General features: G+C 35.3%; 1 protein-coding gene across 3 annotated transcripts in view; it reads left to right on the forward strand.

The window, feature by feature from the left end:
- The window catches only part of SMAD4 (SMAD family member 4), a 57475-nt gene that overhangs the window by 16180 nt on the left and 14526 nt on the right, over positions 1–26769 (forward strand). For all 3 annotated transcript variants that reach the window (XR_005022579.1, XM_036874259.1, XM_036874260.1), the window contains exons 3-10: positions 246–420; positions 848–877; positions 5571–5783; positions 8801–8920; positions 9015–9131; positions 10563–10616; positions 23124–23307; positions 24339–24507. Coding sequence is in view for 2 of the 3 variants with exons in the window: in XM_036874259.1 (XP_036730154.1) it covers positions 246–420; positions 848–877; positions 5571–5783; positions 8801–8920; positions 9015–9131; positions 10563–10616; positions 23124–23307; positions 24339–24507 (1062 nt within the window). In the remaining variant the exon portion in view is untranslated. The remainder of the gene's footprint in view (positions 1–245; positions 421–847; positions 878–5570; positions 5784–8800; positions 8921–9014; positions 9132–10562; positions 10617–23123; positions 23308–24338; positions 24508–26769) is intronic.

Below are 26769 nucleotides of genomic sequence, written 5' to 3' on the forward strand. Positions count from 1 at the left end.
TCAAACTCCTACTTTTCTTTGCATTTTTAAAACCTGAGCATAAGCCTTGAAATCATACCTATGTTTATTGCTTTGTGACCATGACCAAGTAAGTTATTTTGAGCTTTAGTTTTTCTCATTTAAGAAATGGGGATTATAATACTGACTTTGTAGGACTGTAAGGATTAAATGAGAACATATAAAGTGTCTTGTATAACATGTGCTGTATAACTGATGCTCAATAAATGGTCATTTATTTTTCTTAGGTGGCTGGTCGGAAAGGATTTCCTCATGTGATCTATGCCCGTCTCTGGAGGTGGCCTGATCTTCACAAAAACGAATTAAAACATGTTAAATATTGTCAGTATGCATTTGACTTAAAATGTGATAGTGTCTGTGTGAATCCATATCACTATGAACGAGTTGTATCACCTGGAATTGGTAAGTAGACTTTGCTTTTATGCTTAGAAGCACAAAGGGAAAAGATCTCAATAGTGTTTTAATTTTTCTAAGTTAAATTACAAATTTGGAGATAGCCCAGGACTTCAGCTAAGGTTAAAGAATCAGACATTTTTAATGAAATACAAATATTTAAATTTGAATTCAGAACAAACTTGTATTTTGACTGCCAAAACTAAGTATGCATAGTTGGTATTTTGCCCATTTAGAACATTGTTTTTGAAAAATAAGATGGAAAGCATTTATGCATTGTTAGATAGCATTTATACTACTATTCTTGAATTGAAATGGTTCATGGAAGTTTTGAATCCCTGGCTTAAATTTACAATCTGTTATTTTAAATATAATGGAAATTATTTTCATGTTAATGATTAATGTTTTATTTTCTTTTCCCCTTTAAAAATTTAAGATCTCTCAGGATTAACACTGCAGAGTAATGGTAGGTAATTCGTTTCTTGTAACTTTCTCTTTTCTTTTACCCCATCCTCTTTATTCTTTATTGACCTAGAACTAGTTTGTGTGGGTGCTGGTAACATTGACAAGAAAAAAACTTACTGCTTTGGAAATGTAGATTTGCGGGGGGCATGCATCAGCATTTAAAACTGGATTTAAATAGGCTGTTGGCTCTTTGGCTTTGAACTGCTGTTTATGACCGAAAGTAGTCTAAAAAATGTGATAGGGGACATAAAACATACAAAAGAAGAATAGTTTTTGAATTGGTAAAAACTGGCTATTTTGGAAGAAAATCTCACAGAGCCAGTTTATTTTTTTATTTTTATTTTTTTTGAAAATCCTCAAAGTATTTATTTTAATTTAAATGGGTATAAATAACCTCTGTTTGATAATTTCGAATCATGTGTAATATAGTTTAAAAACACCAAAATTCTCATTTTTCTTCATTTCAGCCTAACTTATTTTTATGAATGGTAATTTTATGAAGGACTTAAAATTGTATACTATATTAATTTTTTTCAGTCTTGTTACATTTTGAGTAAATAAAACAAGGCGACTTTAAAGTATCTGCCAATCACAGATGTTCTAATCCTATTTTTAAAAGGAGAGAGTGTTTTGAGGTGCGGAAATGTAACATATGGGAGGTGTTTTTTGTGTCTAATATTTGAGGACAGAGGTCTGTTAAAACTTTAGCTCTGTTTCTTGGAACATGTTAATGAACTGAAATTTCTGTAAGAACTAATTTGCAGAGAAATTCTGATAAAAGAGCCACTGTCATCTTAGTAAGGTGTGCCATTGTTTTGAAGGCAGATTAGTGGCTCAGCACCTCTTTCGTTGCAGAATCTTAAGAGGTGGGTCAGAAATATCATCTGACCTTAAAATTTAGGAAGAGCATGGAAGTCTACTTGTTTTTATTCTCCACTTCTCTTCTATGTCAGTAATAATAAAGGAAGACTCTAGTGCCTTTTAATACTTGTTAAGGGTTGGTTGGTTTCTGAGAACAGTGGGCTGATAAGGGAAGCTGTTGTGGTGGTCTGAGAAGGGTAGCTTTACGATTGATTGGGTGAAGCCCAGTCTCTTCACCGCACAGACGTTGATATCATATCACCTCTTTTTGAAAGTAAACACTCTTCAGATCTTCACCATTCTCCATCTATGTTTTTGGAGAATGAAAGCTTTTAGCTCAGTGGGTGTTAGGGGTTGGGCAGCTGTAGTGATAACTATATCAGAATCTTCCTCGGGGGGTGGTTGTGAGGAGATCTGATTCTGAAGACTCATTACACTGCTTCCTGTCCTAAAATACTGCTGTTATGAGTACCTCTTATTGATGGGCTTGTGTGGGTTGATAGCCCCTTTTAGTTGCTCTAGCCCTATATTCAGCCTTATGGATCCCCCTAGTGGTGGCTTTGTAAAGGCTGGCTTCAGTGGCTTCTTTCCTCAGAAAACAACAGGTGTTTCTCACAGGGCCTTTTAGATTTGGACAAAGAAATAATATAAGGCCAGGTAGTTAAAAGTTAAGCAAATGGGATAATTCCTTCACTTTTGAGTGGGGATCTTGGTGGTAATCATTTCCAGCCTGTCTCATCTCTCTCATGAAACTTTCCATGACCACATTGACTTGTGTGTTGATTTAAACAAATATTTAATGAGCATGTATTGCCTGGTACTGTGTTAGGTTCCAGGGACGATAAGATAAATAAAGTATGTTTTTTCCACTTGAGGGAGCTCATAGTCTAGTGGAGGAAAGAAAAGGTAAATAGGACAGTGACAGTACCATCAGACAAGCTGTGACCTGCTTGCTGGTGGTAATAAAGAGCAGCGACCTAGGATGAGCTCAGTGTCTTCAGCTTTTCTGTCTGCTATGTGTTCTTTACTCCTCACAGAACATTTTACAATCTCTATATACACGTATGACCGCTCTAAGGGTATGGTTAAATCATAATAGCTAACACTTTCTAAGTATTTATTTTGTGTCAAAGTAATTTACAAATATTGTATCATCATTCTTATAATACTCCTACATGGTAGGTGGCATTATTTACATTTTATCAGATGTAGAGACTGGTGCCTGGAGAGATCAAGGAACTTCCCCAAGATTAGACAGCTAGGAGGGGCTGGAGTAATTTGTGCTCACTATTAGATATTTAAACAATAGAAAAATATCATAGAAGACTGTAAGCTCTGTGAGGGCAGTGATCTTTCTTTTGTTTACTGTTGTATCCCAAGTGCTAGAACAGTACCTGGAACATAGGTGCTCAATAAATATTTTTTCAGTGAATTAATTTGTTGAATGCTAGTCCATAAAGAGAAATACTTAATAGTTTGGTGTCTGTTGCCTGGACTTTAAAAATATATACTATATGTTTTTTTTAATCTTATTTTTTTGAATAGGCAATACATGGTCCATAAATCAAAATACTATAAAAAGGTATACAGTGAAAAGAAGTGCTCCCACCCCTGTCCCCATTCCCCCCTACCTCAGGTAATCACTTTTATTAGTTTCTGGTGTTTCCTTCCAGGGTTTCTTTGTGCAAAAATACATGTATTATTTCCCTTCTTTCTTACACAAAAAGCATATTGTGTGCACTGTACTGGACCTTGCTTTTTTACTTATATGATTTTTTAAGCATGAGTATGATCATAGTGTACAGTAGTGTTTTATAACCTACTTTTTTTCTCTTGGCAAAAGTATATTGCAGACATCTATCCTTGTTGATACCCAGTTTTACCTAAGAAACTTATGTTTTAAGTTATTTGATTAAAGAGACCTGTAGACTGGTAGAAGTCCCAGACTTACACTTGGGAAGGTTTAACCAACGTATTAGGCAAGAAAAAGTTATGAGGCATAACTGTTTAAAAGCAGAATTCAGTTGTTATTTTCAAATCTTTCTTTTTTTTGGGGGGTGGGGGTGGTGCTGCATCATGTGGCTTGTGGGATCTTAGTTCCCGACCAGGGATTGATTGAACCCGGGCCACAGCAGTGAAAGCACCTAGTCCTAAGCACTGGACCACCAGGGAATGCCCAGAATTCAGTTGTTATGATTGCCCATTAAGCCAAAGCGTCAACTGAAAAGCAGAAATAATGAGTATCAAGTTGACCAGCTATATCCTCAAATCAGTAAATTTCTCCTTATGTACTAGCAATACCAATATCTTGGTAAAAAGATCCCAGTCACTATAAACAGCAAAGAACCCTAAAATTTCCAAGAATTTAATAGAGATGTCAGGATCTATATGCAGAAAATCATAGGACTTTGTTGAAGAGTATAAGTTTTTAAAAATTGAATAAATACAGTCATACCCACTTTATGTCTCAAATGATTTTTTCTTTGCATTTTTATAATTTGGCCAACATTAGTGGTGAGTGGTTAGATCCACTTTTTTTACTGACATATAATGATATGTTGAGCTCCTTTCGGTTATCTCTGTTTCCATAGAATTTTCTAAAGAGAAACTCTTCGTAGTGAAATTTATGGGTCTTAAAAATATCAATGTCTTCATTACTTTTGATGCATGAAAAAGCCCTTTAAGAGATTGTATGTGGAAATCTGAACAATAGATGATTCTTACCTCTTTGAAATATTCTCAGTTTAATAAAAAAGTAGCTGTGTAACTAGTTAGTATTTATGTGTAATGGATTTTTTCAAAGATTAACATGGAGAAAGATAAGGAGCATTATATGCTGATTCTCAATGAAAAGAGAATGTCTTTTTGTGGACTGTTAACTGCTCTAAGAAAAGAACCTAGTGTTAGAGTTCAACGGATTATAAAATTCTAGGGTAGTGTTAGTTTAGATGCAGTAAAGCGTTGTTTGCTAAAGATAAAAAGCAAACCCCAAAACTATAGCCTAAAAAGAAGTGGGGAGGTTCTGGGCAGAGAACCATTGATTATTATAAATGCAGTTTCAATTTTCCTTTTTTTTCCTCACAACAAAGCCAACTAACTATTCCCTGGTTTGTTCAAGAAAAGGTGTTATATCAGCTAGAGCCTGGCTTTGCTTATTAAGGTGTAACCACGTGGGTGAAAGATGTTGTTTATCGAGTTTTTTCACACTACATATTTATCAAACATCATTATTTGGATTGGGTTTCTAGAAGGAAATTTCAGTTTGACTTACCAGTTGGGATTTTTCTGCTCATTCTAATCCTTTAGGGGACATTCAGTATACTTCACTTTCAAAGAATATGTTACTTAACAGTAATTCTAGATCTGGAATTGGATAGCTGTCAGATCCCACTCATATTTTTACACCGTGAAATTAGCAAAAAGATTAAAAAAAGTAATTATTTGATCTCAATTTGGTCGTCTTAACTAGGTAAATATTTTCCCCAGCCACTTGATTTTTTGTCTACTTTATGTTGTGTATTTAAGGTGATTATTACTTTTAGATTATTAATCAAGAAACTAAAAATACCTCTTTAGGACCATTGCTGGAGGTTGTTGGAATATAGTCTACCTCAGATTTCAAGGAGTCAGTCAGATTGATCTGATGCCACTACCTCTAAATAAATAGCTTTTGCTGATAGAATAGTATGCTTTAAAAATAGTACGAGAAAATTCTGAGTTAGACTGATATACACTATAGTTGATTTTAGGTGTTGCTATATTAGTTATAAGACTTTTTTTTTCTGGGAATAGAGGCTTATAAGATTTTAAAATATGTTTGCTTTTCTGTATAGCTCCACCTAGTATGTTGGTGAAGGATGAATATGTTCATGACTTTGAGGGACAGCCATCATTATCCACTGAAGGGCATTCAATTCAAACCATCCAGCATCCACCAAGTAATCGTGCATCGACGGAGACCTACAGCGCCCCAGCTCTCTTAGCCCCATCTGAGTCTAACGCTACCAGCACCACCAACTTTCCCAACATTCCTGTGGCTTCCACAAGTGAGTTGTAGAGTCAGATGTAGTCAGCAAGATAAATTTTCCTAACTATTAAATATTTATAGGTAGCCACTTGGAGGAAACCTCCAAGCAAGTGAAAATTAAAATTACTATGGTATCTTTCATAGGTAAACAAGCATTAAATAGGTGTTTGAGTTGTCCTGGAAAAAAATGGTGTTTGTAATTTATTTAAATGTTCTTATGTTGATGTATAGTCACTTGGAATTTAAGTAATGATTTAAATTAATGGTGTAATTTGTACCTTATTACATGCAGAAGTAAGAAGTCTCTTAAGTTTTCAGATTTATTTTAGAGAAATATTTAAGTTACCAACAAGTAGTTTTGAACCAAGAGGTTTATAAAAATCTGTGTTAATGGAATTGCAAGCTTTCCTCTAATCAGTATTTTTATTTTGCTTTACTGGCAGAATATTACTTTATAATAGTCATCTCAGTCTCCAATTGTGCAGACTTAGAAAAAGGAATCTTGACAAATTTGTTTGTAACATATAACCCTCAAGATAGATGTTAAGTATTTTAGTCAACTTTGAAATAAAGCTAAATTCTGTGTATCTAACTTTATTTTTTTTTCTAACAAGTCTATTTTCAAAAGGTTCTTCCCATTAAAGAGGTACTCACCTTCTCTGCCATGTCATGGAGGCAGAGTGCTATTAGGTTCAGCTTTTCTTGGGGCCTGGTCAAGGAAATAATGACCTTATTTTCATAGCCACCAAAGGTTGGACAGTTTTCAACTTGGCAAGTTGAGTGGCCTTTTTTTTGTTTTTAAATTAATCACAGAACAGGGTCTTGGCATTTGTATTGTGTTATTTGTACCTGCTTGCTAAGGAGATTGTATCTAAGCCCACATCAGCAGTGAATTGTTGATAGATCTGGCCTGATACTTTGTTAGTTGATATCAAAGGAAGCATTATTCTGTTTACTTTAATATCAGATCAGATTCAACATAGAAAGTTGATCTTTGGAATAAATGGAGGACTGATTTCTACAATTGAGTTTCAAATAAAGTATACCAAATTTCCCCCTCTTTAATTCATTTTACCTCTTCAAACAGTATCTTTTGGATTTGCTGCATGAGATGACAGTCTCACTATAGACAGCATATTCCAAGTGGGCCATATAGGTTAAACACATACTTTAGAACATGAACCTTTAACCACTTGGTGCTTCTGTTATCTGTCTACTCTTTATTCACCTATTTGGGAATATAGTTGACAAACAGTGGGTAGGGAAGGAGAATAAAAGAAGGTACTTACAGCCACTTGAGCATAGATTAGTGCCGCTTAACCTCTGTTGATACCACCTGGAGGTTGAATTTGCATGCCTTTGTTGATGCTTGCTAAAGTGACTTCATTTTAACTGTTACATTCCCTGGGGCCGAGTCCTTTTCAAGATCAAATAAAGTGATATGAATGAAATGTGGATAATTTTGTCTTGGTGTGTTTTGGATATATTTTCACAATGAGTTATGATTACCGTAAGTTTTAGAATTTGTTGCAGAATGTTTCCTTAGATCTCAAAAAGTGTATTGATAAAATTAGAAGAAAGAAAAGAAATTGGACTAAAATAGGGGAATTGGAAGACTACATGAGCTGATTTAGTTGTTTAATTTCATTTTATGTACTTGGAATTGTGTAATGGAAATACTCAGTACAGATAACTGCAGTGGGCTTTATGCTAAGCCCACTTTATGTTCATTTGGTACCTGAATATCTTCAGGGTTTCTTTCTAAATATCTGTAGTAAATTAAAATAATTTAATTTCTTCTGCATAGTGACAATTTTTGTAAGATAGCTAAGAGTATGTAACATGTACAGTTGTTAAAAAGCAAGAGTAAAAATGTAATTAACCTTTAAAGATAACCTGCAAAAATTTGAGGGGGATGGATAGGATGGTAGCTGAAAACATCGTCTTAAAAAAAAATAATTTAGGCAGTATTGAAGTAGTCTCTTTAGCTTTTAATTTTATAATCTTAGCCTTAAGGAAATGTGAGTTGTAGAGAGGAGAAAAATGTTCCTTTTTCTTGATACTTTGAGCTGTTCATTGCATATTCGAGCAATGGTGTCATTTACTCTCTTCTATCTGATTATACTCCCATATAGATGAGAAAAGATTGAGGTAATGCCAGTAGCAAATAACAATTATGGAATTTCATTGCTTTCCAAGTGAGATCACAGTTGACTTAATTAATACTTGCTTGAAGAAATTAAGCTTTTTCTGTACAAAAAATAAAGCCCTAAAATGTAAGCAATTTCTTAGAATGGTTTTGAATAGAATAGTTCTCCTGGTATATTACATACAGAGAGAGCAACTAATTTCTTGTGAATCCAGGAGTATGATAGTGTCCTTAGAGGCAATTCTTGATTTTTAAAAGCACATGAAAAAATTTCAAAATAGACTGATTTTTTGTTTTGTTTTGTTTTAACTAGCAGATGCTGTGTTGATTGGACAGTGGAGCTTACCTTTTTTTTTTTTTTTTAACTTTCCCACCTTACCCATCGCATTCCATTTAAAATATTTGCCTGCTGTCCTTTTCTTTGATCACCCTCTAGCATTCTGCCATTACCAGTACCAGTGCTGATAATAATGAACTTTCCAGTTTTCAACATTTTCTTGAGCCTGGACTTTTGGAGTCCTAGTCAGAAAGGTCCAGAGCTAGATGGAGTGGCTGGGAGTGAGCTGATGTGCTTCTGAAGAAGTTATTATGATAGGCTAGACCTGTAGTGCGGTTTTGCTGGCATTTGAAGAATATTTGTGAAGAAATGGGCCAATAAAATTAGCTAGATATTACTTAAAGATAGAATAATTTTGAACTTCTTCAAGTTAAGGTTTGCCTTTATAGATGACTGTAGGGTTTTTTATTATATAGGCCATGGGTGAATTCCACTTTTTGCTCATCTTTATAATTGTGACTATCAGATATAATTGATCCTTCATTTACTGTATAAAACCATAGGATTGCCTCTATAAATGTACCATATTAATGTCTTCTTGTTCCCCTAGGTCAGCCTGCCAGTATACTTGCAGGCAGCCATAGTGAAGGATTGTTGCAGATAGCTTCAGGGCCTCAGCCAGGACAGCAGCAGAATGGATTTACTGGTCAGCCAGCTACTTACCATCATAGTATGTATATGCTTTTTAAAATCTTCTAAGTAGTTGAGAAACAATAGGCAGAGTTTATAAAAGCAAATTAACCCATGTGGGCCTTAATTTTTAGACAGCACTACCACCTGGACTGGAAGTAGAACTGCACCATACACACCTAATTTGCCTCACCACCAAAACGGCCACCTTCAGCACCACCCGCCTCTGCCGCCCCATCCCGGACATTACTGTAAGCTCTTGTGTCTGTTGTAAGGGCCTTTTCTTTTTGAGAGCTTTGTTTGCTTTCTATTTTTTAAAAAATGTTTTTACATCTTTTATTCATCTTACAATTGAGTTTCATTAAATGATTAGTGCTTTTCAGTATTTTTTGTAAACAGTTTTATTTTTCATAGTTATGTTATCATACCTTTGTTTTAGAGGATTGATATTTACAAAATACTTTTATTTCTTTGTTGCTGATATTTCATTAACACCACATTGATTGCCATTCATTTGTTTGTTTGTTTTGTGTACGTTCTTAGATCTCATGTGTATCTGTATATCCACCCTAAGTGGATTGAAACTCCTTGAGTGTCAAGATCTCAAGGTTTCTCTCACCACAGAGTTCAGCATACCATAGACACTCAGATGTTGAATCTCATTCCTCTACTCTGTGCAGGCTTGATTGGGAGGGATACCCTACTGATAACCATAGCTTGTAGTTTCAGGCAGAATAGGAACATTGTTCATTTGGCCTAGTAAAATCAAGAGTATAAATCTTTCATGTATATTAAATCCCTTTTCCTCCATTATAAGTTTAATAATACCAAAGAAAACTTGGAAAATACACAGAGGAGTAAATAAGAAAATAAAAATTATCCAGAATCCTACTACCCAGAGATATCTACTTCTAATATTTTGTCACATTTTTCCTTCCAGTCATATAGTCGGGTATATATATAAATTTGGGGGGAGGAGGACATCAGACTGTGACTATGTTGTTGTACCCTGCTTTTTTACAGTTATGTTACTATTTTTCCATGTCTTAAGAGAATGTAATTTTTAATGGCTGCCTGGGCCAGCATAGTTGTTAAGGGTGCTGAGTTTGGACCCTTAACTGGCTGTGTGACCACTGGCAAGTTATTTAACCTCCCTAAACCTTAAGGGTAGTAATAGTAGTATCTATCTCAAGGGATGTTGTAAGAAGTAAATGTAATAATTCATGTGAGGTGTTTAGCACATGTCTTAACACATAATAATCTCTCAGTTATGTTAGCTACTGTGCCATTTTGTAAATATTCTTAATTTAATAAACCATAAACACTTGTTTTAAAATGGACCTAACAATTTGAATTCTTATTATATATTACATTATGAATTGTACTGTATTACATGGATAATTTATAATTACATTAAATTTTGCATGTACAACTATAGTAAATTGTTTAACAGTTGGCATACAGCACTAAAATGTTGGCTATTAAATAGCTACAAAAGTAATTCAAGAGTATTTGCTTATTATAAGTATAAGGTAAACTAAGCTTATAAGTTCTTAGACATTACATAAGCTTGATCTAAACAATTCCTAAGGTATGATAGTTATATTTAAGGTTTATTAAAAGTTTCAGCATTGGAAAACTTTTAATAAATGAAAATGGAATTTTTATTGTCTCTTCTTTAGGGCCGCCAGTTCACAATGAGCTTGCATTCCAGCCTCCCATTTCTAACCATCCTGGTAAGTGTATTTCAAAATGAATTCCCTACATTTAGCTTTTCTTTATGGCAATTGAAACACATATACACAGAGAGGTTTTAATATAACTGCAGAGTAACTTAACTTTTCAGATAAGTACAATACTCATTATGGCATTAGTTAATCAACAGTTTATGAGTAACCAATATAAGCACACATAAACTGTACATATTTGATTCTTTTTAACTGTCTCTGAAAGAAAAGACAAGAACTGCATTTTCGGCTAAAATATAAAGTACCAAAATGCCGGTTTTAAGATGCATGTAATACATAAATATGCAATAGAAGAAACTAGGTTTCAAAATAGAACAGCTGTAAAACTGTAGCTTAAAAAGCCAGGGAGAATCTGAAGTAGATGCTGAACAGAAAAATAATTCACTGTATCTGTCTTAGAAGATAGATTCAGGAATCTCTGGTTAACTGGAATTTAGAAACTATTTGCACTAAATTATGTTCAAAAGAGTAGATCAAATAGCTAAGTAAACTATAGAAGTAATAAAGTTCGGAAATAAAAGAAAATATTGAAGGCTTCTTAACATAAACAGTGGATTTTGATTTGCTTTTCTTCCCTCCATCCTATCATATCTGTTTTTCTTAGCTTAGAAAGATGCAGCTATATAATTTCAGTTCATCACCTTAATTTTCCCCCTAGTTTTACAAAAATTTTATTATGGAGAATTTCAACATATACCAAATACCAATACAGAAAATCCTCCTCATTGTACTCATTCCTCAGTTTCAGCTATTATCAACTAATGGCCTATCTTGTTTCATTTATACCCTCACCTACTTTTCATATCCTTACCTATTATTTTGATGGAAATACTATATAATCATTTGATACATAAATATTTCAGTATATATTTCCATTGAAGATTTTTTTAAAATATAACTACAGTAACCATAATGGTCAATTTAAAGAGTAACTTATAGTTCCTCAAATAGATACATAATTTTCTTAAACAGTGTTCTGCTATTTATTATTTATGTTGGTTCTAACTTTTCTTCTAGCTCTTAAAGAAAAAAAAACATTGAGGGTAAGATCTTTATGCTTATAATTCTTCTCATATTTCAGTTTCGGGGATTTGAAGAATTTCTGGATCAAAAGGCCACATTACTTTAGTGATCACATCAGAGTATGAGAACCAGTTTTGTCATGCTCACCAGCGGAAGATGTGATACTTTAATTAACTTTTACTGATTTGGGAGGCAAATATTTGTTTTGATAAGGAGAAAAATGCTGGTGGGACAGAAATATTTTTTAACGATACATATTTACTAGTTACATGTTTACATTTTTTAACATACATATTTTAAAATCATACATATTACTAGTTAAATTATCCACTTAAGTGGATTTTCTGTATGTTATTTGCATATTTTTGTGGTTTTAAACATTTTTTGTGGGTCAAGGGGTCTTGCCTTTCTATAAACATTTTTATTAAGAAATGTAATAAACAGAAGGTACATAAAACCAGTATACATACAGTCTGATGAATAACATTAAAGCCAACACGTGTGTAACCAACACCCAGACTGAAAATTAAAACATTGCAGCACCCCCAGAAATATTCCCTCCCCATGCATTTTGTCTCAGTGAAAAACTTTTCATCTCCTCCTGCAGAGATAACCACTATCCTGCTTTTTATGGATTTTATTTTTTTGCTCTTTGAAAACGATGAATGCATCCCTAAACAATCCAGTAGTTTGGTTTTACTGCTTTTTGAAATTATATAGATGAAATCATTGTATCAGTATCTTAATTCGTGTTAATAAATATATTGTGTTAAAAGAGGGAAATCTAGAGTCTTAAGAATGAGAATTTTGCTGGCTTCAAGGCAGCATCATTGAGAATCAGTAGGGACCCCTGGCAAATCGGGGGTTGTGGTTCTCAATGTTCATATGGCTTGGCAGAAGGTGGTCCACAGGAGTAGGGATAATCAGGGCTCTGAAGAAAGATCTACCGTGGATGAATGGTGGAGTGGGGTTGGGAATGGTGGCATTTAACTAGTTATTTGGACTCCGTTTTGGATTCAGCAATTGCTTTGGCCTCTTGATGGATTTACTTCATTCTCATGGTAGAACTCATGTTGAGGCCTAACAGCTCTTGGTGGTTAGGGAATAGCATTCAGTAGTTTTGAGGATATGCATCTGTAGGACCCTGCACTGGTATTAAAGCCTCTGTTTTTGAGTAGAACGGGAAGTGACTTAATGGCGAGGATGATACTGAAAGGTCTTTGTCCACGTGGTTGTGGGAGGGGTCAGCTCTGCGCCTGTACCATTAATGGAGTCAGCTTGTTGGAAGCCAGCTGGCTGTGAACTCTCTGACTGAATACAGATGGGCCCCAGAAGAGTTCTACCTCACAGCTGTTCTTCATTTCTCCTCTTGCACTGGTAAGAGAATATGCCGACTGGTCTCCCTAATGGGACAGCTTCCAGTCATAGTGCCATCCTCCGTACCATTTAATCTCTACTGCTACTCAGTATTTCTTTAAAATTTGAATCTAGTTATGTTATTTCTCTGTTGAAGAACTTGCACTGACTTCCCTACTTATTGCTTAGCCTATAGGATAAAGTCCAAATTCCTTAGCTGGGCAGTAAAGAATCTCTGATCCGGGACCCTGCATACTTCTCTAGCTTCATCTCTTCATACTTTAACCATCCTGAACTGCTTACCCAAGCTTGCTTCACTATATCATCCCTCTGTACTTTTTTTGTGCATGGTGTTCTCTGCCAGCTATGTTATATACTCTGTATTAGTTGTCTGTTGTCTGCTCTGGCTCATAGTCTCTTGAGCTTGCAGTCAAGTTGTTGGCTCAGGCTGCCACCATCTGAAAGCTTTAATGGGGTTGGGGAATTCACTTTCAGGGTGGCTTACCACATACCTGGCAAGTTAGTGGTATTGTGGGCAGGAAGCTCCAGTTTCTTTCTGCATGGACCTCTCTGTAGAGTTTCTTGAGTGTCTTTACATGGCAGCTTGCTTCCTTCAAAGTTGAGTGATCAAGAAAAAGCAAGACAGAACCTTGGGGTCTTTTAAGACTTAACCTGATAAATCACATCTTCATTTTTGTAAGATCCTGTTTTGTGGAGAGGGGACTATACAAGGATGTGAATATCAGGAGGTGAGAATCATTGGGGCCATCTTGATGCCCATACCTCACACCCCTACCCTCTTAAGTGTGGTGACCTCTTTTAAAGTCCAGCTCAAGTACACCACTGTTGTGAAGAAGCATTCCCTAATCCCTCGTGTCCCCTGCTATCTAGTACTTTGTAAACCCTAGTTAGTAGTTTACAAGATCTGCTATCCTTGTTTCATGAACAAATAGAAAAGGAAACCAAAGTAAAAATATTTTGTATTAGGTGTATGGTTAATGCAACCCTTTAAGATTTGATTAAGACCTGCTAAAATATTCTACCACTGACTTAGGACTGTATAGTTGGGAAATATGCGTATCTCTGAATACGTAAAATATTTTTAATAATTAAAAATCATCAATAATATATAGTATATCTATTTTGAGAAAGTGTTTTTGAATATAATTGCATGTATGTCTTAGGAAATATAAGTAATATAAATTGTTGAAAGTGAAAAAAAATTAGTATTGGTCTTTACCTTGGTATAAAAGATTTCAGACAGGACATATACTTAGTGATTTCTAGGCTTCGATAACTAAGTTGAAAAATATTTTTGGAAAAAGTTAATCATTTCATTTTTAATCATTTCTTTTTATGGACTAACACTCTTTTGCTTTTTTGTAAAGCTGAGATATATTCATTAAATTAAATATTGATTGCAAATTAAAGCGAAGAGTTTCCTCAGCGTCTTTGAGGTCGTTTTGGTCACTGATAAATGAATACAGAATTCACAGATTTTCAAATTCAGGTTGTGTTCTAGTACTTTGGAACTAACTACCATTTAAGAGAGTACCTTTATTTGTTCATGAAAGATTCTCATAGGACATCTCATTCAAATATAAATAATAAAAGGAATACTTCATAATGAGTCATTTAGATGCTTCAACGAAATTTCTAACTTTTTCTTGAATGACTCTTGTTTCAGAAATTAAAGATAATGCCTTGGAGACTTACATTTTCTATTATAATTGAATAACAATTTTTTGATAAAGCTGTGCTTTGTAATACGTTTTCTCATTACAAAAAATATTTAGCTGAGTTTTTATATTAAAAAAAATTCATGTTCTTAACTCGTCTTTCAAAACCTTTCCTCTGGTCAGTGATGAGCAAGCAGCCCATAGACTTCATGGGACCAGTTCAACCTCACTAATTTAAGGAACAAGAAACTAAAAATAGCAACGTCAGCAAGCACATAACAATCCCACTCCCTTTCAAATGAGTTGGGACGTTAAGAAAGCTCTCTTGGAAATGAGTAAATTCTGTCTTGCTGTTGAAACTAGTTTTGAGAGGCTGCAGACTTGTCACTTATGTGGCATTTGGTCCTTGGAGCAAAAGAGCACAGAGAGATCCAGAAAGGCCTAATGAGCGTTTCCTATTACCTTCTCCTGTTTTAAAAATAAGAGTGTTCCCTCCTGGTTGTATAGCAAATTGAGAGTGGACTAGAAAAGGTTTTCACAGGGTATTTTGTATCCCAACACCACTAACTTCTCTGGATTACCTATTAGGTTACCTCTAGCCCTGTCTCTCCTCACAGATAGTAACCCCCTTCCTCCTGCTTTCCTGGGCCTTAATAATCCTTTTAATTAGATGGTCATTTTTCATCCCTGGTCCATAGTGCAACTCTGATGTCACTTTCTTTTTTATATTCAGAGCTTGCCAAATGCAGCTTTATGTAACCATCATTGTTGTATGGTGTCTGAAATATTAGGCAAACAAAAACCCCTTTGGTGACTGGGAAATAAAAACATAATGTTTAAGTGTAGTTGCAGATGTTGCAATTTATGATGATAAAAGTTATTTTTCGTATTTAAACATGGGGATTATACAGCTCCCCTTTTCCCCCTCAGTTGACTCTCTTGGAAAAAAGATTGCTTGCCATGGAACTTTACTTGTAAATAGTGTTCTTCAGTATGAACTAGGAAATGCATGTACTTGGATCTCATTTTTTTAACCAGCGTTGAAAACATTCGTGACTTCAGGATATTGTTTGTAACCAAATTTACTGTTTGGGCTGATTGTTTAAAGACCTTTTTAAAGTGCTGTTACTGTTTATTGCTGCCAAAACATTGGGTAATTGTTATCTTGTCTTAAACAACCTCTTTAGTTTTCGCTTCAGCCAGTATACCTGCCTGTTGTGTTGGCTGAACCTTCTTGTCCATAGCATAATGTGATGCCTTTAATAAAGAACTTTACTGTAAGGAACAGCTGCATAAATATTTCAAAACTAGCTTTTTAAGAAGGCACTTCAGTATATCGCTAGTTTTCATGTTCTCATGATAATAAAAATATTTAAAGGAGTGTTTGTGATTAGTTCGTTGTTCTGTATGGCAAAACATTTGAATTATTAAGTTTTTGAATCACCCAGTTTTCATGTGGTCTCTTTTATTAATACTTCATTGGAAAGTACTTTTTTCCTTGACAACATTCTGAAAAGCAATTGGATACATAGACTTTACAGGATTTTTGTTTTTAATATATTTTAAGCATTAATCATACTTCATTTTAACATCTTTTGGGAGGTTTGAAAAAATGTATTTTTTTTTTGTCATTCTGAGTATCTTTTCATATTGTTGAAAATTCTAGGTCAGCCAAAGTTCATAAATGGCACAGTGAGATGCAGATAAATAATTGGTTTATCATAGAAAACTTTCAATCTCTAATAAATGGCACTGGCCTTTTTTCCCCCCTTATGTCAGACCCCTTTCTGCTCTAGGGCTTTTGCATTTGCTTTCCTCTTGAGATGTTCATTCAGTCTCCACATAGATACATGGTCTTTCAGGTCTGACTTTTTCAGATAGGATGTGCCCCTACTGTCTAGTCTGAAGTACCTTTCCAGTCATCTTCTGTCCCATACCCTGTTTTATTTTCTTCACAGTGTTTATCATTACCTGAGTTATCTTGTTCATTTATTTGCTTACTTGTCTGCCTCTGCACCTCCATGAAAATAGGACAGTAGCTGCCTTGTTTACTGCTGTGTGTGCCTACAGTGATTCTTATGTACCCCGTAAATACCTGTTATTTAAAAAAGGAAAATCAAATAATCTGCATGTATGTGGGCTCTATGTAATAACTGTATTCAAACAAAAATTAGAAATACTTGATCAGCTATATTTGCAAACCAAACCTAGTAGTGGCTCTCTTTTCCTCAGTTATTTAAAATCATTTATTCTAGTTCAAATGAGTACATTAAACACATTTTCAGAGTTAAAATTGTAGTAGTTTGAGTTATGTATAGTGAAGTGGATGGACCTAGAGACTGTCATACAGAGTGAACTAAGTCAGAAAGAGAAAAACAAATACCATATGCTAACACATACATGTGGAATCTAAAAAAAAAAATGGTTCTGAAGAACCTAGGGGCAGGACAGGAATAAAGACACAGACATAGAGAATGGACTTGAGGACACGGGGAGGGGGAAGGGTAAGCTGGGACGAAGTGAGAGAGTGGCATGGACATATGTACACTACCAAATGTAAAATAGATAGCTAGTGGGAAGCAGCCGCATAGCACAGGGAGATCAGCTTGGTGCTTTCTGACCACCTAGAGGGGTGGGATAGGGAGGGTAGGAGGGAGACACAAGAGGGAGGAGATATGGGGATGTATGTATATGTATAGCTGATTCACTTTGTTATACAGCAGAAACTAGCACACCATTGTAAAGCAATTATACTCCAATAAAGGTTTAAAAACCAGTTGTAGAGAGGGCAGACAGCAGAAGCAAGAAGAACTACAATCCTGCAGCCTGTGGAACTAAAACCACATTCACAGAAAGACAGCCCTCTGCCTTTTCATCTCGTCTATGTACCAGATGAAGGAACAAGATAAAACCCTAGAAAAACAACTAAATTAAGTGGAGATAGGCAACCTTCCAGAAAAAGAATTCAGAATAATGATAGTGAAGATGATCCAGGACCTCGGAAAAAGAATGGAGGCAAAGATCGAGAAGATGTAAGAAATGTTTAACAAAGACCTAGAAGAATTAAAGACCAGACAAACAGAGATGAACAATACAATAACTGAAGTGAAAAATACACTAGAAGGAGTCAATAGCAGAATAACTGAAGCAGAAGAACGGATAAGTGACCTGGAAGACAGAATGGTGGAATTTACGGCTGCAGAACAGAATTTTAAAAAAAGAATGAAAAGAAATGAAGGCAGCCTAAGAGACCTCTGGGACAACATTAAATGCAGCAACATTCTCACTATAGGGGTCCCAGAAGGAGAAGAGAGAGAGAAAGGACCCGAGAAAATATTTGAAGAGATATAGTTGAAAACTTCCCTAACATGGGAAAGGAAATAGCCACCCAAGTCAAGGAAGCGCAGAGAGTCCCATACAGGATAAACCCAAGCAGAAACACGCTGAGACACATAGTAATCAAAGTGGCAAAAATTAAAGAGAAAGAAAAATTATTGAAAGCAGCAAGGGAAAAAATGACAACATACAAGGGAACTCCCATAACGTTAACAGCTGATTTCTCAGCAGAAACTCTACAAGCCGGAAGGGAGTGGCATGACATATTTAAAGTGATGAAAGGGAAGAACCTACAACCAGGATTACTCTACCCGGCAAGGATCTCATTCAGATTTGATGGAGAAATCAAAAGCTTTACAGACAAGCAAAAGCGAAGAGAATTCAGCACCACCAAACCAGCTCTACAACAAATGCTAAAGGAACTTCTCTAAGTGGGAAACACAAGAGAAGAAAAGGACCTACAAAAACAAACCCAAAACAATTAAGAAAATGGTCATAGGAACATACATATCGATAATTACCTTAAACGTGAAAGGATTAAATGCTCCAACCAAAAGACACAGGCTCACTGAATGGATACAAAAACAAGACCCATCTATATGCTGTCTACAAGAGACCCACTTCAGACCTAGGGACACATACAGACTGAAAGTGAGGGGATGGAAAAAGATATTCCATGCAAATGGAAATCAAAAGAAAGCTGGAGTAGCAATACTCATATCAGATAAAATGGACTTTAAAGTAAAGAAGGTTACAAGAGACAAGGAAGGACACTACAGAATGATCAAGGGGTCAGTCCAAGAAGAAGATATAACAATTATATATGCACCCAACATAGGAGCACCTCAATACATAAGGCAACTGCTGACAGCTCTAAAAGAGGAAATCGACAGTAACACAATAATAGTGGGGGACTTTAACACCTCACTTACACCAATGGACAGATCATCCAAACAGAAAAGTAATAAGGAAACACAAGCTTTAAATGACACAGTAGAGCAGATAGATTTAATTGATATTTTTAGGACATTCCATCCCAAAACAGCAGATTACACTTTCTTCTCAAGTGCGCACGGAACATTCTCCAGGGTAGATCACATCTTGGGTCACAAATCAAGCCTCAGTAAATTTAAGAATATTGAGATCATATCAAGCATCTTTTCTGACCACAACGCTATGAGATTAGAAATCAGTTACAGGGAAAAAAACGTAAAAAACACAGACACATGGAAGCTAAACAATATGTTATTAAATAACCAAGAGATCACTGAAGAAATCAAAGAGGAAATCAAAAAATACCTAGAGACAAATGACAATGAAAACACGACGATCCAAAACCTATGGGATGCAGCAAAAGCAGTTCTAAGAGGGAAGTTTATAGCAATACAATCCTACCTCAAGAAACAACAAACATCTCAAATAAACAATCTAACCTTACACCGAAAGGAACTAGAGAAAGAAGAACAAACAAAACCCAAAGTTAGTAGAAGGAAAGAAATCATAAAGATCAGAGCAGAAATAAATGAAAGAGAGACAAAGAAAACAATAGCAAAAATCAATAAAGCTAAAAGCTGGTTCATTGAGAAGATAAACAAAATTGATAAACCTTTAGCCAGACTCATCAAGAAGAGGGAGAGGAATCAAATCAATAAAATTAGAAATGAAAAAGGAGAAGTTACAACAGAGACCACAGAAATACAAAGCATCCTAAGAGACTACTGCAGGCAACTCCATGCTAATAAAATGGACAACCTGGAAGAAATGGACAAATTCTTAGAAAGGTATAACCTTCCAAGACTGAACCAGAAAGAAATAGAAAATATGAACAGACCAATCACAAGTAATGAAATTAAAACTGTGATTAAAAATCTTCCAACAAACAAGTCCAGGACCAGATGGCTTCACAGGTGAATTCTATCAAACGTTTAGAGAAGAGCTGACACCCATCCTTCTCAAACTCTTCCAAAAAATTGCAGAGGAAGGAACACTCCCAAACTCATTCTGTGAGGCCACCATCACCCTGATACCAAAACCAGACAAAAATACTACAAAAAAAGAAAATTACAGACCGATATCACTGATGAATATAGATGCAAAAATCCTCAACAAAATACTAGCAAACAGAATCCAACAACACATTAAAAGGATCATACACCACGATCAAGTGGGATTTATCCCAGGGATGCAAGGATTCTTCAATATATGCAAATCAATCAGTGTGATACACCATATTAACAAATTGAAGAATAAAAACCATATGATCATCTCAATAGATGCAGAAAAAACTTTTGACAAAATTCAACACCTATTTATGATAAAAACTCCCCAGAAAGTGGGCATAGAGGGAACCTACCTCAACAAAATAAAGGCCATATACGACAAACCCACAGCAAACATTCTCACTGGTGAAAAAGTGAATGCATTTCCTCTAAGATGAGGAAGAAGACAGGGATGTCCACTCTCACCACTATTATTCAACATAGTTTTGGAAGTCCTAGCCACCGCAATCAGACAAGAAAGAGAAGTAAAAGGAATACAGATTGGAAAAGAAGAAGTAAAACTATCACTGTTTGCAGATGACATGATACTATACGTAGAGAATCCCAAAGATGCTACCAGAAAACTACTAGAGCTAATCAATGGATTTGGTAAAGTTGCAGGATACAAAATTAATGCACAGAAATCTCTTGCATTCCTATACACTAATGATGAAAAATCTGAAAGAGAAATTAAGGAAACACTCCCATTTACCATTGCAACAAAAAAAAAAAAAAATACCTAGGAATAAACCTACCTAGGGAGACGAAAGACCTGTATGCAGAAAAGTATAAGACACTGATGAAAGAAATTAAAGATGATACCAACAGATGGAGAGATATGCCATGTTCTTGGATTGGAAGAATCAGTATTGTGAAGATGACTCTACTACCCAAAGCAATCTACAGATTCAATGCAATCCCTATCAAACTACCAATGGCATTTTTTTGCAGAACTGGAACAAAAAATCTTAAAATTTGTATGGAATCACAAAAGACCCCGAATAGCCAAAGGAGTCTTGAGGGAAAAAAACAGAGCTGGAGGAATCAGACTTCCTGACTTCAGGCTATACTACAAAGCTTCAGTAATCAAGACAATATGGTACTGGCACAAAAACAGAAACAGAGATCAATGGAACAAGATAGAAAGCCCAGAGGCAAACCCATGCACCTATGGTCAACTAATCCATGACAAAGGAGGCAAGGATATACAATGGAGAAAAGACAGTCTCTTCAATAAGTGGTGCTGCGAAAACTGGACAGCTACATGTAAAAGAATGAAATTAGAACACTCCCTAACACCATACACAAAAATAAACTCAAAATGGATTAGAGACCTAAATGTAAGACCAGACACTATAAAACTCTTAGAGGAAAACAGGAAGAACACTCTGACATACGTTACAGCAAGATCTCTTTTGATCCACCTCCTAGAGTAATGGAAATAACAGAAATAAACAAATGGGACCTAATGTAACTTAAAACATTTGCACAGCAAAGGAAACTACAAAGAAGACAAAAAGACAACCCTCAGAATGGGAGAAAATATTTGCAAAGGAATCAACGGACAAAGGATCTCCAAAATATATAAACAGCTCATGCAGCTCAATATTAAAGAAACAAACAACCCAATCCAAAAATGGGCAGAAGACCTAAATAGACATTTCTCCAAAGAAGACATACAGATGGCCAAGAAGCACATGAAAAGCTGCTCAACACCACTAATTATTAGAGAAATGCAAATCAAAACTACAATGAGGTATCACCTCACACCAGTTAGAATGGGTATCATCAGAAAATCTACAAACAGCAAATGCTGGAGTGGGTGTGGAGAAAAGGGAACCCTCTTGCATTGTTGGTGGGAATGTAAATTGATACAGCCACTATGGAGGACAGTATGAAGGTTCTTTAAAAAACTAAAAATAGAATTACCATATGACCCAACAATCCCACTACCAGGCATATACCCAGAGAAAACCATAATTCAAAAAGACACACGCACCCCAATGTTCATTGCAGCACTATTTACAATAGCCAGGACATGGAAGTAACCTAAATGTCCATCGACAGACGAATGGGTAAAGAAGTTGTGGTACATATATACAATGGAATATTACTCAGCCATAAAAAGGAACGCATTGGGTCATTTGTAGAAACGTGGATGGATCTAGAGACTCTCATACAGAGTGAAGTAAGTGAGACAGAGAAAAACAAATATCGTATATTAACACATATATGTGGAACCTAGAAAAATGGTGCAGATGAACCAGTTAGCAGGGCAGAAATTGAGACACAGATGTAGAGAACAAACATATGGACACCAAGGGGGGAAAGCGGCAGGGGGGTGGGGATGGTGGTGTGATGAACTGGGAGATTGGGATTGACATGTATACACTGATGTGTATAAAATGGATGACTAATAAGAACCTGCTGTGTAAAAAAATAATTTAAAAAAATTGTAGTAGTTAACATGAATGGACTTCACTAAAAATACAGATGGGACAAATGACCTTTCATCCAAGAGACAATTGAAAATTTCTGCTCACAGAAACTGTCTGGTTGGAGTGTAATTAACCTTGACTCTAGTCTGTGATGTCTGACTTGGTTATGCCCTCTCTCTCATTTAGGGATCTATAATATATACCATAGATTGATGTTATTCAAGAACACTTCTCTGAAATACGTATTAGAATCAGTGTGCTTTAAAAAAAAATAAAAGTTCAGACTACATAGAAAATACTATGTGCAGTTAGATGAAACATCATGGTAAAAAAATTTATGATTCTAATTATTTCCCATCTTTAAATTTCCTGTTGATTGGGTACTTTCAGGTAAGAACCAAATTCCAGATTTTAAAAATGACTTTTTTTAAGTTTCAAGAATGTTAGATACTAAGCTGAAAAGTAGAAGACACGGCAGTGCCTACTTTATAATGCATTATATATTCATTTGGGTGCTCTCCCCTTCCTTCACCCTTTAAGAAAAGCTTTGTCATATGGAGTGAAAGTGAAAGCCTTAAATCTTTCTCACATGGTTGGCTCTTCTCTCCCATTTATCTCCTATAGCTCCTGAGTATTGGTGTTCCATTGCTTACTTTGAAATGGATGTTCAAGTAGGAGAGACGTTTAAGGTTCCTTCAAGCTGTCCTGTTGTTACTGTTGATGGTTATGTAGACCCTTCTGGAGGAGATCGCTTTTGCTTGGGTCAACTCTCCAATGTCCACAGGACAGAAGCCATTGAGAGAGCAAGGTATTGATTGTATAGTTAGATAGTTAATTTTTAAAATTAAACATAGTACATTGTCTTTTATTCAAAGATATCTTTCAATGTAAATTATGTTTTCGAATATAGATAAAAGAATAAAGATCGTCTTGAAAATTCAGAATTTGTAAGCATTTCATTTTAATTGTAGATGTTTGTTATTTAAAAGATGATAAAATACAGTCTTTTTTAAAAAGTTAGTGAGGTTTCTGTGTTTTGAATAGTAACTAGACCTTTTGGAACCCGGTTTGAAAACTAGTTTTTATCTCCTCTGACTGTATGGTATTTCTACAAATTTATTGAGAGGAAATAACATAAAATGAAGACATGTTTCCACAAGTGTTATTTATAATGGAAGACTGATAATAAAAGGGAAATGGTTAAGTAAATTTTAATAAACTTTCATTTTTATGCAGTCATTAAAATATAAAAAGTTTACGTAATCAAATGTAAATACTTAAGATGAAATATTAGAGGAAAACATACACAATTTTAGGTACTGTGTGATCTCAACTCTTTAAGGAAATGTGTGTGTGCATAAGCACATAATCTTGGCTCTATCACTAGCTGTGTGATTTTGGCAAATTATCTACTCTCTAAGCCAGTGCTGTCTAATAGAATTTTCTGTGATGAAGGAAATGGTTTATATCTGTGCAGTCCAGTATAGTAACTTCCAGCCACATGTAACTGTTGAGCAGTTAAAATTTGGCTCATGTAATTAACTGAATTTTTAAATTAATTTTAATTGAATTGTGACGGTTAAGTGAGAATTTATATTGAATGTTCCTGACACATAATAAGCATTATGTGAATGTTCATCATTATTACACATGAATAGGATACTATAAAAAGAAAGAAACATACAGAAATGTTAACAGTGGCTATCTTTTGGTTATGGTGTTATATAATGTCCTTTATTCTTTAAAATTTTTCAGTATTGGGTATGCTGTATAATCTGAACTAAAATTTATTTTTAAATACTTATCAAAATGAAATGTGATTCACTTTTTCTTCCTAAGGTTGCACATAGGCAAAGGTGTGCAGTTGGAATGTAAAGGTGAAGGTGATGTTTGGGTCAGGTGCCTTAGTGACCACGCAGTCTTTGTACAGAGCTACTACTTAGACAGAGAAGCTGGGCGTGCACCTGGAGACGCTGTTCATAAGATCTACCCAAGTGCATATATAAAGGTTAGTTGCAGTTTTACTCAAATATTTTAGACTTGGGAAGCTCTATTTGTTGTTTCAAGAATTGAGATGGAGGTGGGAGGAGTGTAAAAATGTCTTTTTATGTATTAAATAATCAGAAATTATGTTTGTATATAAAACACATTTCCTGGGGACTTTTATTGACATGATTGGTTATCTAGTTTTGTGGATGCATTCATGCCCTATTGTTTTATTAGCAAATTTGTTAAATGTTTTAGAGTAATACACAGGCTCTTGAAAATACTGAGTGAAACCTCCAAATTTCCTTTGATGTAAAATATGTAAAACTCAGACTCTGAAATTGCATCTTAGCCAACCTTTAGGATTTTATGAAAGGGAATTCTAAAAGTATAGCTTTTCAGATTAAGAACTGAGAAATGAAAAATTCTTCAGTACCACTTTTTTTAAGGTTATTTTGTGCATTAAATAGTTTTATTTACTATATTATTTTGCAAATTAAGCCTGAGGTATTTTTCATTAATTATTACATATTCAACCTATTTTCATTTTAATTTATAACATACACTGTTTTTGAAAGCGGAAGATGGTAATTAGATACCCTAAATATATTTCTAATTTCAGATTTTTCACCATCATCCTCAGCATCTTTAAGATGAGCTATTGTAAGTTAGTGGAATTAACTCTACCTCATCACTTAGTCCTAGGAAATTGCTTAGCACACAAATAGAATTATCTTTATTTGTGTTTTCTAATTTTTCCACAAGGAATTTTGCTTATTTGTGCTTTGTTATTATTATTATTATTTTTATTTTTAATATTTTATTTATTTATTTATTTATGGCTGTGTTGGGTCTTCGTTTCTGTGTGAGGGCCTTCTCCAGTTGCGGCAAGTGGGGGCCGTTCTTCATCGCGGTGCGCGGGCCTCTCACCATCACAGCCTCTCTTGTTGCGGAGCACAGGCTCCAGACGCGCAGGCTCAGTAGCTGTGGCTCACGGGCTTAGTCGCTCCGCGGCATGTGGGATCTTCCCAGACCAGGGCGCGAACCCGTGTCCCCTGCATTGGCAGGCAGACTCTCAACCACTGCGCCACCAGGGAAGCCCTGTTATTATTTTTAAGTGGTGCTGTGTTTCCTCGTATGCTTTGTAATCTATTTAATATTTGTTGGCAAGTTTGTCTCAAGAGATTTTTTTTTTTTTTTCCTCCCTGTCATTGCTTCTCCCTGTAGGGCAGTTTTGCCTTAGTCTGGCACCCTGGGATCCACATCTCAGGACCAATTCTTATATTTAGAAGGTAGAGGAATTTTTGTCCCTTGAGGAAATTGAGTTCCAATCCCCAGGTATGCTCAGGGCCTAATTCCTGTTGCATAGATTTCTCTGATGCTTACCTATGCCATGGACAAGAATTTTATTCCTAGTTGCATTTCTGAATTAACTGTCAAACTGTCTTACCAGCACTTGATTTATGGGCAGGTGCCCAGTTGTAGCCCTCGGAGAGCCTGTTTTCTCTTTCCATATCACTCTGAGAAGTCAAATTCCTGTCCTCCACACCAGTTTGGTGCTGGTACCCCAAGTACCTTCTGTCTTTCGTCCTTGCTCTCCACTGTGGATTTTGTTTATCCATCATAAGTTAATGGACATGAGTTGTTTCTACTTTTTGGCTGTTATGAATAATGCTGCTATGAATAGTCATGTACAAGTTTTTAGGTAGATGTATTTTTTCATTTTCTTGGATATATGCCTAGGAGTGGAGTTGCTGTATCATAAGATAACTCTATGTCTGACTTTCTGAGGGACTGCCAGACTGTGTTCCAGAATGGCAGTGCTGTTTTACATTTCCACCAGCAATGTATATGGAGGGTTTCTGTTTCTCTGTATTCTCACCAACACTTGTTATTATCTGCCTTTTTTATTTTAGCCATCCTAGTGGATATGAAGTGGTTTTGATTTGCATTTCCTTAATGGCTAATAATGTTGAACTTCTTTTTGTGTGTTTATTGGCCATTTGTGTATCTTCTTTGGAGAAATGTCTGTTCAGATCTTTTCCCATTTTTTAATTGGGTCTTTTAGTCTTTTTATTATTCTTGTAAGCGTTCTTTGTATATTCTGGGTATCAGTCCTTTATCAGATACATGATTTGCAAATATTTTCTTCCGTTCTTTGGCTCATCTTTCACTTTTTTCATGCTAATGATTTGCAGCACAAAAGTTTTAAAATTTGGTATAGTCCATCTATTCTTCGGTTGCTTGTGCTTTTGGTGTCATATTTAAGAAACCATTGCCTAAG

This window comes from Balaenoptera musculus, chromosome 14, assembly GCF_009873245.2.
Source record: "Balaenoptera musculus isolate JJ_BM4_2016_0621 chromosome 14, mBalMus1.pri.v3, whole genome shotgun sequence".
Classification (NCBI taxonomy): Eukaryota; Metazoa; Chordata; class Mammalia; order Artiodactyla; family Balaenopteridae; genus Balaenoptera; species Balaenoptera musculus.